Raw genomic sequence first — 14,185 nt, forward strand, 5'->3', positions numbered from 1 at the left:
TATCGATAAGTCCGCGGTCACTGAAAACAGTGCAATAAAATTTATAAAAATTTTTAAAATTTAATTGCAAACGCAGTGCCGTTTCAATTCCCCAAACAGACTACGAGAATATGTTGGTCAACGAAGCTAGACAAGTATTGAGCCGTGCCAGTTCTTTGGCGGCACGTCACCAGGTGAGAAGAGGATGGGACATGGGAATGGTGTCTCCTGGCCGCAGAGCTCATGGGCGGGCGGCTTTTCGGCCAGTGCAGTTATATAAGGCGGGCCAAAACTGCTTGGGATATAATTAAAACCGAAATTCACAACGAATGAGTCGCAGTTTGAAAAAGTAAGACGAACATTTTCGATTATGTAAACGTTATTGCACCCAGCAATTGGACAAAATCGTTATGGCGTGACTGCAGCCAGACATTCGGGCTGCCACACTTACACACACGAGAGCAGACCAGCAGACTAATATTATCTTTGTATCTCTGCAGCTGCGCGCTATCAGCAATGGCACAGCCCAGTTAGATCAACAGGCCCAGCCCAAGGAGGCCAAGGAGCCGCAGATAAAGAAGTTCGAGATCTACCGTTGGAGCCCGGACAATGCTGGCGAGAAGCCGCACATGCAGACCTACGAGGTGAACCTGCGCGACTGTGGCCCCATGGTGCTGGATGCGCTCATCAAGATCAAGAACGAGATGGATCCGACTCTGACCTTTCGTCGCTCGTGCCGCGAGGGAATTTGCGGCTCCTGCGCCATGAATATTGGCGGCATCAACACGTTGGCTTGCATTAGCAAGATCGATACCAACACCTCCAAGTCGCTGAAGGTGTATCCCTTGCCGCACATGTATGTGGTGCGCGACCTGGTGCCGGACATGAACAACTTCTACGAGCAGTACAAGAATATTCAGCCCTGGCTGCAGCGCAAGTAAGTAGACGGAACGCCCACAAAACTTTGATGGCTCTCATCACTTTTCTCACTTCTACCTCATTCATACAGAAACGAAGCTGGCGAAAAGAAGGGCCGGGCCCAGTACTTGCAGTCGGTGGAGGATCGCTCCAAGCTAGATGGTCTGTACGAGTGCATTTTGTGCGCTTGCTGCTCAACCTCTTGCCCATCGTACTGGTGGAATGCCGAGAAGTATCTGGGACCTGCTGTCCTTATGCAGGCCTACCGGTGGATCATCGATTCGCGTGACGAGAACTCTGCCGAGCGTCTGAGCAAACTAAAGGATCCCTTCAGCGTCTATCGTTGTCACACCATCATGAACTGCACGCGCACCTGTCCCAAGGGCCTGAACCCAGGCCGCGCTATTGCCGAGATCAAGAAGCTGCTTGCTGGTTTCGCCTCGAAGCCAGCTCCCAAGCTGGAGACAGCGGCTCTGCACAAGTAAAGCCCAGTTTCCTGATCTTTTTTGTTCGTGCTTTTCCCGAAACCAGTTCGCAACTAGTTGCAAAATTGTAACATAATCGACAGATCCAGTGCGAAATCCTCCAACTGATTTGCTTACAATGTTTTAATTTATTTAAGCTTACAGTAAACTAAATATGTTATTATAGTTTTTGAAGGGAACGTTGTGTGACGGAAAAATAAATAGTTAATCGTGTATCCACTAACGAATCTGCCTTTGCATTAACTTCAATGGGCTGAGAGTGAAGTCGCCTCATTCATCAACATCATCTGGCGTATAAAAGTCTTGAGTGACTGGAATGACGCGATCGTTGGTCTCGTCATCCTCCTCGTCGTGACTGTCCGTGTCCTCGCTGTCGTCGTTGGCTATAGAAGGGGGACACTATAGAAGGGACTTCCGAGAAGAGCTCGTTTCAACTCACCATCTTCATCATCCGTCTCGATTCCTGGTATCGTCAGCATCTTGCCCAAGGGCTGCAAGTCGGTCCCAGCAGTTTTGAGGGATTCGCGCTGCAAAAAAAAACAATGGTTGCAAATTGTGGCCCAAAATTAAGGCGAAGAGTGCAGTCCGTACCCAGTTGCTACGCTCGTCCTCGTAGCGCCTGGTCTGTGCCTCCTCGCTAACGGATGCTGGCGCCATGTCAAGCCAATAGCGATTGGCCACCGACACTTTCAGACTGGGAAAGAAAGGTATCATTGGCATTATTACGAGTTTTTCGACAGTCCAAATTTAATTTCCACTCTTGTTATTGTTTTGTTAGACGCCTTCTTGATGATATGGCAACGCCACAACGCGCTCGCTCTATCGAACAAAATTGCTTAAAAGATATCGAACCAGAACAACAAAGGCAAAAAAATATGTATTTTTAAAATTTTTTTATTTATCTATAGAAGCTATAAAAAGGGACACCCGCGCGATGCTTAAGGTTAAGGCATCACTAATGCATATTTATTGGTAGTAAAGTTCCAAGTTCATGCCGTCATGGATTTCATCTGTAGGAGAGGTGTGCAAAAAGGAAAACGTTTAAAAGATTGTTGGATGTACACTATTCAATGACGTACAATCAGATAGGCGGATGGGATCCTTGTAGATTGTGTACCACTTCTTCAGGACAATCTTCTCGTGCTTTGTGCCCGTCTGTGCCGCTATAAGTTTCTTCAAGTCTCCAACAGTGTCGTCCGGATTGCATTTGACACGCACCTGCGGGATATGTGTGAAATTTTATGCACAATCTTTATGCATGCTTAGGTATTTACCTTCTTGCCCAGTCGATCGTTGCAAGTTATTTCTATCATTTTTGTCTACAATTTCCACTGCAAATTATAGTTAGAGGGACAGATTGAAGACCAGCTGTTAAAAGAACTGCACGGTATCTACACATTTGCTACACATCTGCTACATAATGGTTGGAAACAGAGGGTATGGAGAAGCGTTAAAACGGCCCAGAAAAGCCAACGCATGCAGGTAAAATCCACCCCTTTTGCCTAATATACCTTGTCCTTACAGGCCGAACTAGAACTCATTTTTTCGTGGCATTATTAGCCCACTCAGCCCCCCTCTATTTAAACAGGTCAGCAACTTGAGCTAAATCGCGGAAAATAATATTTTTTGTAAATTCTTCTTGGTTGTCCATCCTATCCTTCCTCTTTTCGTACAATTCTTCTTCCTCTTTACTTAAAAAACAACCAAGAAAATCAGAAATACACTGAAAGAGAGCAAATCTCGCGCGGTAAAAAAGGCTATTGATAATCTCTAGAGCTGCGCGGTAAAGTGGAACTGTTTGAAAGTGAATGAGTGACACGGATACGAATGCAATTGAATAAATGATGCAGGGAAGCACCGAGCTTATGGAAGTTTTACACCCTATGGCAATTTACGTTTCCTTTAAAATGGAACTTCAAAAATCAATTCTCCTCCTGGATACTTCGCTCGGTCAAACTCGTCATAATTATTATGTAATGCTGGTGTATCTTAACTTTAGATAGAACGTTATTTCTTGAAGCTTGTTTTTCTCAATCAATTGGGCAGAGGCTTGTTAACAAGAGATCGGAGGAGTCCATTGATCTGATAAAAACATCTGCTCGTAATTTATTGTTTTTTGATTCTTTTTTCTGCTTTTGTAAATTGAACAAAAAAAAAACAGTTGCGCGACCTTTGTTGGGTTTTTTCTTTTCATTATTGGGAGGAGGAAAACTGTTCTATTGTTTGTCCAAGCTTAAAACGGTAAATTTCTCTGCTTCAATTGCGCTGCTACTGAGAACACTACATATAAAACGCAGATCATAAAACTATATCAGAAAGAGTCGAAAATGACTTGCTCCAGCTCCCTGTTGGTTCTGCTGTCGATGATGGTGCTGATGACAGCGCTGCCGTTCGAAGCTCACGCTCAAATAGTGCGCAACGGCCATTGCAGGCCCACACCCGTCCGAGTCCCGGCGGGGGGCATGGTCTGCGAGCGGCAGTGCTACACGCCTGGCGGTCCACCCTTTCTCTGCCGACGCATACCCCTCACCACTGACCTCCGAATATGCAGCGGCACCTGCTGTCGCTCCGGCCCATACTGTCTGCAGTTGCTGCGAACCTGATTAGAAAATACATATACAGTACATATGTCAAGAAACTCTTTACACACTGAAAATAAATTATATTGGTTTACTTTGGATAAGAAAATAATGGCCTTTGATTAAAATTTATCAAATTTATCGTCGGGCGCTGCGTTGCCACTGCAAATTAATTTGTTCCTTTTTTGCTATTATTATCCGATTTGATCCAGATTCAGGAATCTGATAGATATGGTCAAGGTCCGATATCAGAGGAGTGTGGATACCAAATATGGTTTCTCTAGCTCTTATAATCTCTGAGATCCTTGAACTCACATTTCGCAATAGGCAAAGCCGACCATGTAACCTGTGTGTTAGAGAGAGACACAGCGAGAAAGAATGAATTTTTTTTTCTTGATTCTGGCTATAATAATTATACGATCAGGTTCAGATTTTGCACTCTAGAAGATCTAGCCCTCTACGATTCTGCGTTTTCTGTTTTCTTGTATCTTTGAAATTGTGGATGCCACAGAACTCGCCCTTTGGGTGGGCGGAAGGGGGCGGGGCAAAGTTTTGAAATATACTTGAAACAGTGACATATCCCAGAAGTCCACACATAAAATTTTGTTGCTCTAGCTCTTACAGTCTTTGAGCACTAGGCGCTTTATGGGGTCGGAAACGATTTCTTCTGGACGTTACACACATCCACTTTTACCACAAATCTAATATACCCCAATACTCATTTTGAGTATCGGGTATAAAAACTAACGTTGTTTTCTGCGGGGCCTTAACTACGATGCAGCTGTGAGAATGCCATTGTACTCTAGTAGATTGATATTAATAAACCGTAGAAAAAAGCTTAGTGTGATTTTTATGCACAACGTTGATAGCCCTGAATTGTTGAGTCGCAAAAACTGCACGATTCCTTTCAGACTCCCCTAATAGGGTCTTCAGCTCGGATTATAATTCACTCTACCATATCATATCCACGACTAATTTCCCTCCTCTTATTACATTACTATTATTCACGTACCTTTCTCGTATTTAGTAATTGTATTTGTTTTTTAATTGCATACTTAGTTCTCTTATTAAGTAATAATTTTCCCCGAATATTAGTGACTATCTTTGGTTAACGCAAGCCGTATTACCACTTTTTAACCCATTAAGGCCAATGGGTATTTAAATACACTTGAAAACCATACAACTTAAAGAATTTTAGCTCCAAACTGGTCAAAGACATCATAATAATTATGGCGAGGGAAAAGGAGCAAAAATAAATTCTTCAAACTAATACTTTAAACTAATTTTATCATAAGACCAAATATATTAACGCATCATGTCTTCACATACGAGAAACATTGTGACTGTTTTTTGTTGAACTATTTTGTTTAAGCCTTGTTTTAGCCAAAATACAATGAAAGCAAGGACTAAAAACTAGCCAATCTGGAAGAAAATTTATTCATCAACAGCCTAAAATTGTGGGCATAATTAAGGGTTTTAGTTAGCCAGAATTATTCAAGGGAATAAAGAAATTGAGCAATTGGAAAGACTATCCCCTTTCGTTTTTTGACCTATTGTGACCTATTTCGCTAAAACCTTTTTTGTTTGACCATTTTCGCTAAAACCTTTTTTTATGCAAAAGTAGAAGTTAAGTAGAAAAATTATTCATGAATCGTATAAAATTATGTGGGTATGGCTAAATGTGCTATATAGCTGAGATTATTCCCCGGAATATCAAAAACGAGGAATATGTAAAATAGAACTTGAATTCGTCAGTATATTTACGGTATATTTTTAAAATGAGACGGTATACTTTGGTATATATCTGATGGTCGGACGCAGTGCTGCCAGATTTTGAGAGTCCCCATAAGCTAGATTGAAGAAAAAAATAAGCTAGAATAAGCTAAAAATTTAAAAAATAGCTTAAAACATAAAAAACATCAAAATCATGGATACTTTAATTTTGTCGATATAATTTTTTATTTTTATTTATTATTTAAGTAATGACATGATTTTTTCCACTTCATTATGCTGTGGCCGAGTGCTCAGAAAAGTACAAACAAACCACAGCCTCCTGCTCCTCTGTTTCTTGAGGACTTTTTAATAAAAGGTATTTTTTTAGTTTGTGCCATGCTTGCATTGCATTAAATTCTTAAAAATTTAGACAGAAATTGTGGAAATTTTGATTATAAGACACTTTCGGCATTTTATCTTATGTAAATGTGCAAACAATACTGTAGTGTGACTAAAATTTATCAACGAAAAATGACTATACATTTATACACAAAATTGGATACCAAAATATGAACAAAAAATATGATTTTTATCAGATTTCTCGCTAAAAATTAACAAATATTACAAAAAAATCATAGAACATAAATTGTTTTGTACTAATTATTTTAAGCCAAAATAAGCTAAATGAACTTTTAAATAAGCTAGATTTCAAGCTATAAGAATTTCAAATATTTTACAACAATTTGGTTTAAAAAAAAGCCAAATCTAGCTTAAAATAAGCTAAAATGGTAACACTGGTCTGACGGCATGTTTTAACATTTTGTTAGCATTTTTTTTCGCCGATAGACGTGATTTTCACGCTTCTGTGTTATTCTAAAAAACGGCGCGGCCCTTGCAAATATCCTAAACATTGTATTAAACTCTAAATCCACCAATTGCGATATAAACTGTATGTGTAAAAAGTAAGTGGAAAATGCGCCATACATGCTTAAACATGTTGAGATTCGAGAGTGTTTGTGTGTGTGCTTCCGTTTTTCACCTAAACCGCCGCTGTCGACGCTACTAGTGACGCGGCTATGGAAAACTTGTTTAGGTTTTCATTTTAAACGAAATCTGCGTGCGCTCGGAACGAATATTTGGGCAATTTGTATTGATTATTCTTCTGGTAGGCAGCCTGTACACGCCTCTTTCCACTTATGTCTGTGAAATTTTCCTTTCTGCTGAGAATTAAAGAGAAAACACTTTTTCGCCGCACTCCACGGTCATTGACAAGCTATTCGCAATTCGAAATGGCTCTTGCTTTATTTTTAGACTGAATCTTTCTAGCCCCCAGCCTGCCTACACTAACCCCTACCTACCCATTGCATTCTAATTAAAAACCAGGCACTGTGCTCATTTCAACACGCATCGCATTGCATAATTTAATGCTCATGCTGTGGGAGGGAGCTTCTGTCAATAAGCACTCGAGCATAGAAGTTAACTACAAATTAGCCATAAAGTAGTATGTCAAATATTTCGTCATTACGGTCTCTTAGGAGAAATCCGTTGTGTTGTGGATTGTCTGTCTGTCCAATTGTAAACAACCCACGCCTAGTTTACACACACATACAAAAACCTTTTAATGTTTATTTCCATTTTACCATTCCGTTTGCAGCCAACCAATAGCAGCAACCTTCAGCTGGCCCTAAGACATTTGAGAAGCAGCAGAATCTAATCATGAGCGATGATACGTACCAGATAGAGACGCGACGTCGTTCGCGTTCCAAGACCCCCTTCCTTCGCTCCAGTTGCGATCATGAGAATTGCGAGCATGCTGGCGAGGAGGGACATGTGCATCACCAGAAGAAGAAGTCGGCGCAGGCTCCCAATGTGCAGTGAGTATGGCCGAATGGGGGGAAGGGTTGTTCTCCCTTCCCAAAATAGACCTAATTACAGCATTTGCTTATCACTCAACATGCCATTGCTATCAGCAGTCTAGAATACTCTTCGGGTGGGCAGTGGAAGTAAATGGAGTTTCTTCGGCATGTGGCCCAGGCACGCGAGTCTCAACAATCGTTGGGGCAGCGTCGCAACCATAGCAATAACCCCATACAGTGTGTCTGCTTGTAGCGGTGTTTGGGTCCATGACGTCATCTCCTTGTTATTTACACTCGACGCGAAATTCAATTTCGAAAGAGCAGGCGGGCAAATGAAAACGAAGGCAAATCCACATGTTTATCTGTGTGTGTGCGTTTGCCGTACAGGGTGTGTTCGGCTGTGGTATATGTAGCTTTACTCGGCTTTGGCGCGCATTTTTACCGTGTAGTTGATGAATCAAATAAACTTCGTCGTCGTTTCGTTGATGACGACATCTGGCAGTCACAGCAACATGCTCTGGGCTGGCCATCATAGATTCGTTTTCACGTTTTAGCCACAAAACCCAGCATGCTGGGGCGGACGGGCATTAAACACTGAAGGTCAGAGCAGCTCATGAGCATATTTTTATATTTTTGTTTTGATACGTCGTTGTAGAACTGCTTTACACAGTTTCGGAGTGGAGATATTGTCGCCAAACCTTACTAAACAGCTTTCTATATCCCACCACTTGCAGTACGATCATCGAGGAGAGTGTCGTGGTGGAGTCGAGCATCAGCAAGAAGGGACGGAACAAAGCATTTTCCCAGATGACCTCCGACTTTTCGGCCGATGACATTACTCCGGACGCTAAGCGCAAACAGACCTCGACCACCACAACAGTCACGTCAATCACCACCAACAGAATGGGTGCCACATCGACCCCCCACAATAAGATCCAACTGGAGACCAAGCAAAATGTGCTGAACACCGCCCGCGAGCAGCTGAACAGCAGCAAGCGCTCGAACGGCACCCACAGTACGGTGGATCCCAGCGTCGCCTATATCGAGTACAAAAATGCTGGCGAATATTGGAAGTTAGTAGAGGATTGAAGTTGGTTTTTCCTGGTCCTACAGTCACCTAACGAAATCTGCTCTCTTTTCCAGCAATACACCCAAGACGGACTACACATATTCACAGCTGTCCCCACATCGCCGCCAATTGGCCCCAGGTGTTGTGGCCATGCCCAATATGTCTCGTCGTAGCCTCGCCAACCATGATGCCCGTGTGAACTTAATGGTCCAGCAGAATCCGGACCAGGAAGAGCTCATCCGTCGTCGCTACCAGTCAAGGAAATCGCAGTACTTGAACTACGATTCGGCAGACGAGCTGGACGCCACAACGTTTGGACAGCAGCAAAAGCAGAGCTTTTGGCTGGTCCGTCTCATCCATGTCGTCCTGAGCACCGTCACGACCATGTGGACGCGCATCACCAACATTTCGGCCACAGAGACGAATGCGTATCAAACCTATTACGCCAGGCAGCAAAGGAACCAAGAACGCAGTGTGCTAGGACGGATTGGCAATGCCATGGGCGACAGTCTGTCGAGTCTTCTGCAATACGTCTATCTGTTCGTTGGATCGGTACTGAGTCTGGACACGTGGCTGCTGAGATCTTCGGATGTGGAAAACAAGTCGAAGAAGCGTTTTCTCATACTGCTGCTGATCTTGCTGCCCTTGCTGCTGCTGACGGGTGAGTAGAGCTGTGCTACACATTTGCCGGAGGTTAAGTAAAATATATGTGAGCGTGCGCCCTGACCTTGAATTGGGTCGACAACTAGTGCCATATGCATAGAGTCGACCACTGTTGGAATTATTTATACGCGCGACTGAACGTTGTGGAGAGCAACACGTTTGCATTGATTTACATAGATCTACAAATAGCCATGGCCACGGGCCACGTGCATATATATTTTACTATGGCCATTTCCAAAAGACCAATGCCTAATGTGCTTCGCCTTTGCAGGTCTGTTCTATTACCTCCATCCCAACGAAACTTTCCCACCCAAATCCTTGTCCGAATACACGTTCACCTTCCCCAAGATCAATGTCGGTGACTACCTGAACCAGGCGCAGTACGAATCGGTGCGCTCGCAGGCCGCCGAGCAGGCGGTCCGCGTGCGTGACTGGGCCGACGACTATCTGCTGTATTTGAAAACTATCGGCCAGAACGTGGCAGCCCGCGGACGCCAGTTGTTTCAGGCCGACGATCAGGTCTACTATGAGCGTGTTTAGGGAACATCTTGAGCTGCTATCGTGCCGCTTTATTTTTGAGCTGCTGCAGCAGCTGCTTTCTTGATAGATAAACTCTCTCTCTCTCTCTCTGTCCATATCTGATCGTGGATATGTGTTAACTTTACGATCAATTGAAGTACAAATTAAAAAGCATTTGATTCATTTTCTTACGGCTTGTCAGTCCGGTTCGTCCACAAGTTGGTCTATTTTTGTTGAGTTTTTTTTACCTGCTCATTGACTGTCCATACATATAAAACTCCTTTCCATTTCCCCACATCACTAACCCACACAATTCCCCCAACAACATCCAACAAAATGTCAAATCACAGGCTGATGGAAGAAGGATAGAGCTCGCCGCCACCTATACATATTGCAGAACATTTTTATAAATGATTTACATTCATTCACATGAACCGAACATGTGTGTGCCTCAAACAATTTATAATTGTTGTCGGACAACGTTAATTGTAATTTGTTCACTGTTTGTTGTGTAAGAGTCTTGTACAAAAGAATAAACTGCAAACGATTTCATGCAAAACATCAAGACAAGAAGAATCGTTTGTTTTATTTGCCATTTGATGGAATCATGCGAAATGGTAAGTAGACACGACAAGCAATATTAGTTGGCCAGAACCGAACTCTATCCTTCTGCATTTCTTCATGTGTTGGCATTCCCCAAAAATCGAATTTCCCCCGTAGCCCATGCCCTGAATATCTAAAAACTGTGGGGGTAACCGGAATGTAGAAGGACTGCCAACTAATAATGCCTTGTTTCGCTTTATCTTTGGCCAGCCTGGTCGCTGTTGCAGGAGGATCAGAAACTCAGCTACGTTCAACATGTCCAGGCCCTGCTGCCGCTGCCTCTGACTCTGCTGGCCACGTGGCGTGGGCATCTGTCCAGCGCCACAGCCTCGCTGAAGTCTCTGCTGGAGCTGCCTTTGGTGCCTAGGGCTCCTGAAGAAGCCGAAACCATCAAGTCGAACATGGCGGGCATAGAGCAGAGCATACGGAAAGCCCTTACCGCCGAGGAATACGAGAATATTCTGAATCACGTCAACAGCTATGTCCAGCAGCTGGTGGAGCTGAAACTCCAGCAGCAGCAGCAGCAGCAGCAGTATACGCAGAGAGAGCAGCAGCTTTCGCCTCAGCAGATTCACATTATCGTTCAGCTGATGAAGCAGAACCTCCAGGATTTTACTGCCAAGGTGGAGCTCAGTGAACAGGATCTGAATGATTTGGCCGCCAAACTGAAGCTGGAGCTGCAAAGGTCGGGCGACTGGCAGCCGGAGGCGAGACTGTCGACAGCTAACCTGGAGGAGATCAACAGGCTGATCAAGGCTGAAGTTAACCTACAGGAATCCCACTACACGCTGCTGCTGGAGAAAATCGATTGGGGAGCTTTACTGGAACGTATTTTAGGCTCCCCAAAGTTGGCCGACTTCGTGGACGGACGAATTAATCTGGCCCTACAGGAGGAGAAGGTGCTAAAAGACGGCTCCGGCTCGCATGCCACCGAACAAGAAATCGATCGCCTGAAAAAGGAGATCGCCTTTATCAAGCTGGCACTCTCCGACAACCAGGCCGAGAATACAAATCTTCAACAGTCTATCAGCAGACTGAAGATCGGTCAGGAGGATCTGTTGGAGCGCATGCAGCAGCATGAACTGGCTAGCGATCAGCGATTCAGTTTACTGCTGGCCGAGATCGAAACCAAGCTGGCAGCCCTAAACGACTCCCAGTTTTTCCTGCTCAACAAACAGGTTAAACTCTCTCTGGTCGAGATTCTAGGATTCAAACAATCGACCATGGGAAGTGGCAAGGACGGGGCCAAGCTGGACGACATCGATCTGCAGAATTGGGTGCGCAGTGTGTTCGTGGCCAAAGACTATCTGGAGCAGCAGCTACTGGAGCTCAACAAGCGTACCAACAACAACATCCGCGACGAGATTGAACGCTCCAGCATCGTGCTGATGAGCGAAATTAGTGAGCGGCTCAAGCGCGAGATTCTTCTGGCCGTCGAGGCCAAGCATAATGAAAGTAACTCTTCTATCGAGGGGGAAATCGGCGAGGAGGCAGTGCGTCAGATAGTCAAGGCCGTGCTAGCTACGTACGATGCTGACAAGACGGGCCTCGTGGACTTTGCCCTGGAATCGGCAGGTGGCCAGATCCTGTCCACACGCTGCACCGAGAGCTATCAGACCAAAACAGCCCAGATATCGGTTTTTGGGATTCCGCTGTGGTATCCCACCAACACGCCCCGTGTGGCCATCTCGCCCAATGTGCAGCCTGGCGAGTGCTGGGCCTTTCAGGGGTTCCCCGGATTTCTAGGCAAGTCTTTACCTCTAATTCGACCCTGAAAAACCTTACATTGGCCATTATCTTACAGTTCTTAAGCTAAACTCCTTGGTGTATGTCACTGGGTTTACACTGGAGCACATTCCCAAAAGTCTGTCGCCCACAGGACGCATTGACTCTGCACCACGTAACTTTACCGTTTGGGTAAGTGAGAAATCTCATTTAAAAGTTTGCATAGTTCATTTCAGATTCATTTGATTCCTCAGGGGCTGGAGCACGAGAAGGACCAGGACCCGGTGCTGTTCGGTGAGTACGAGTACCAGGACAATGGCGCCTCCCTGCAGTACTTTACCCTGCAGAACCTGGAAATCCAACGGCCCTACGAAATTGTTGAGCTGCGCATCGAGACAAATCATGGCCAGCCGACCTACACATGCCTCTACCGGTTTCGAGTGCATGGCAAGCCGCCAGCCTCTTAAGTCTGTCTCTGCCGCCGTACCACCCACCACCCACCACTCTCCACTCCCCAGTCTAGTGACCTAAGTTCAGTCAGGTGTACATAATATCTGTGCCTTAAGAAGGAAAACTCAACAATATATCGCCGCGAGGGAATGGAAGAACGGATCCAAAGCGCCCTCTTTACTTATGCTACATCTAAGGCTATAGTTTGTAAGTGTTGTTGTATCATATCGTAGATGGATGAGTGTTTTTATAGCCAATCCGATAGGAGCAGTTTGTACATACATACCTAGGTAAATAGGTCCAGGCAAGGTCCTATAATATTTATTCAGATCTACATTGTCTTAAACTCGAAGAACTCGTGTCATCAGTTCCTTTCAGCCTCTTCCCCGAATAACAGATTTAAGGATATATTTTATCATGTTTGCCATTTGAATTCGTTTTAAGGTCAGTCATGGCTCGTCAAAGCCGCACACACTTTCTACAAATCATAAATTTAAGCTATCACTAAGTTATGCTACCTAGAGTGGAACAGATAAAATTCTCACACTTGGATGGAATGCACAAATATATGTACCAATCTGTCCATTTCAAGCTACCCGTGTATACGTTCTAGATAAGATTAAAGAGCGATCCCAAAAATAGTTGATAGTTTGGCCTAAAAACTCTTTCTATGCATGTTTTGCTTGTAAGTTCACTTAATTGGCACAGTTTATCGGCATGCCGCTTTTTATCTAAGACTATCCTATTTTTTACAATAAATGCATTGCACGGAGTAATTAAAACGTTATCTTGTCGAGAGCGGAGGGAGAATGAATGGCTGTCAAAGCCATTAGCAGGCAAGTAATTAGCGTGTCCGGCTGCATCACGGCTTTTTTCAGGGCTCTACGCTCAGAGTACAATAAACACGGGAAGTTTAAAAAATGCAAGAAATTCTAGTTACAGAACTCGCTGAGAGCACACAAAAGTGTGCTGTTGTACGACCCTCTGTCCTTATATTTAACCATCGTTATCCATCTTCCTTTTTTATAATTAAAGAAAATTATCCTTCACTGCTCTTCGTACTGGAACACTGATTATTGTCCTAATTTCGCATTATTTATTAGACACAAGTCTGGAAATCCATTTCCCGTATACACTCACTTATTAAACGCTTTCTGGCTGGCTGGCGCACTCGCAGAGCTTCTGCTTGGCTAGTAGTTCGATATGAGTTGAGTCGACAACAAGATGCCAACCTGTCGTATAAATTGCAATTTGAGTGAGTCGTGTCAAAGGAACCTAAATTCGAACCGAAAACGAAGGCATGCACTTAATTAAAAGACCTCGGGCTGACAGTGTGCGGAGCTGGAACAGAGTGATGGAGTGCCTTGTATAATTTTGGGCAAAATATGCACGTGGATGAAATTGCACTAAGTAGAATACGTCCTGGGTTGGCATTCGGCAAATGTTTGAGATGCCCGGGCCAGGACAAAGGACAAAGGCCTTGGGCCTTTGTGTTCCTTGACTCGCGTCTAAATTACAGGCATTGCTCACGTGTTTGGCGTAATTACAAACAGAGCTCCTACCATTCACCTATACACACACACACACGCACACACACACAAACATCTGTTTTAATTGCCACAGAAC

At 44.2% G+C, this 14,185-nt stretch overlaps 5 protein-coding genes across 7 annotated transcripts; 3 read left to right on the plus strand and 2 right to left on the minus strand.

Moving 5' to 3' along the window:
• Window positions 1-54: 54 nt before the first annotated feature.
• LOC6590052 (succinate dehydrogenase [ubiquinone] iron-sulfur subunit, mitochondrial) lies at window positions 55-1,605 on the plus strand. The gene is made up of 3 exons (XM_002015489.2): window positions 55-173; window positions 480-916; window positions 989-1,605. The coding sequence occupies exons 1-3, from the start codon at window positions 111-113 to the stop codon at window positions 1,380-1,382; spliced, it is 894 nt and encodes a 297-aa protein (XP_002015525.1). The 5' UTR covers window positions 55-110; the 3' UTR covers window positions 1,383-1,605.
• Window positions 1,488-2,125, minus strand: LOC6590053 (anaphase-promoting complex subunit 15). Its single transcript, XM_002015490.2, has 3 exons — window positions 1,974-2,125; window positions 1,822-1,909; window positions 1,488-1,765 (listed from the first exon to the last, which is right to left on the minus strand). The coding sequence occupies exons 1-3, from the start codon at window positions 2,100-2,102 to the stop codon at window positions 1,653-1,655; spliced, it is 330 nt and encodes a 109-aa protein (XP_002015526.1). The 5' UTR covers window positions 2,103-2,125; the 3' UTR covers window positions 1,488-1,652.
• A 133-nt stretch (window positions 2,126-2,258) lies between these two features.
• Window positions 2,259-2,742, minus strand: LOC6590054 (ubiquitin-like protein 5). The gene is made up of 3 exons (XM_002015491.2): window positions 2,657-2,742; window positions 2,462-2,600; window positions 2,259-2,392 (listed from the first exon to the last, which is right to left on the minus strand). Exons 1-3 carry the CDS (start codon window positions 2,693-2,695, stop codon window positions 2,349-2,351), a joined length of 222 nt encoding a protein of 73 aa, XP_002015527.1. The 5' UTR covers window positions 2,696-2,742; the 3' UTR covers window positions 2,259-2,348.
• An 809-nt stretch (window positions 2,743-3,551) lies between these two features.
• Window positions 3,552-4,026, plus strand: LOC6590055. The gene has a single exon (XM_002015492.2). The coding sequence runs from the start codon at window positions 3,710-3,712 to the stop codon at window positions 3,983-3,985; it is 276 nt and encodes a 91-aa protein (XP_002015528.1). The 5' UTR covers window positions 3,552-3,709; the 3' UTR covers window positions 3,986-4,026.
• Window positions 4,027-6,555: 2,529 nt separating this feature from the next.
• Window positions 6,556-13,271, plus strand: LOC6590056. Of its 3 annotated transcripts, none has more exons than XM_026985611.1 (7): window positions 6,556-6,636; window positions 7,329-7,548; window positions 8,265-8,603; window positions 8,674-9,260; window positions 10,595-12,130; window positions 12,189-12,301; window positions 12,364-13,271. In XM_026985611.1, exons 2-7 carry the CDS (start codon window positions 7,391-7,393, stop codon window positions 12,574-12,576), a joined length of 2,946 nt encoding a protein of 981 aa, XP_026841412.1. In that variant the 5' UTR covers window positions 6,556-6,636; window positions 7,329-7,390; the 3' UTR covers window positions 12,577-13,271. The 3 variants fall into 3 exon arrangements, with proteins under 3 accessions (XP_026841412.1, XP_002015529.1, XP_026841413.1); XM_026985612.1 differs by lacking the exon at window positions 6,556-6,636 and adding an exon at window positions 6,767-6,839; XM_002015493.2 differs by lacking the exons at window positions 10,595-12,130; window positions 12,189-12,301; window positions 12,364-13,271 and adding an exon at window positions 9,534-10,354 and having other exon boundaries at window positions 6,560-6,636.
• Window positions 13,272-14,185: the final 914 nt, after the last annotated feature.

The sequence above is a fragment of the Drosophila persimilis genome, unplaced genomic scaffold (genome assembly GCF_003286085.1).
Source record: "Drosophila persimilis strain 14011-0111.01,24,50 unplaced genomic scaffold, DperRS2 tig00000002-arrow-pilon, whole genome shotgun sequence".
Classification (NCBI taxonomy): Eukaryota; Metazoa; Arthropoda; class Insecta; order Diptera; family Drosophilidae; genus Drosophila; species Drosophila persimilis.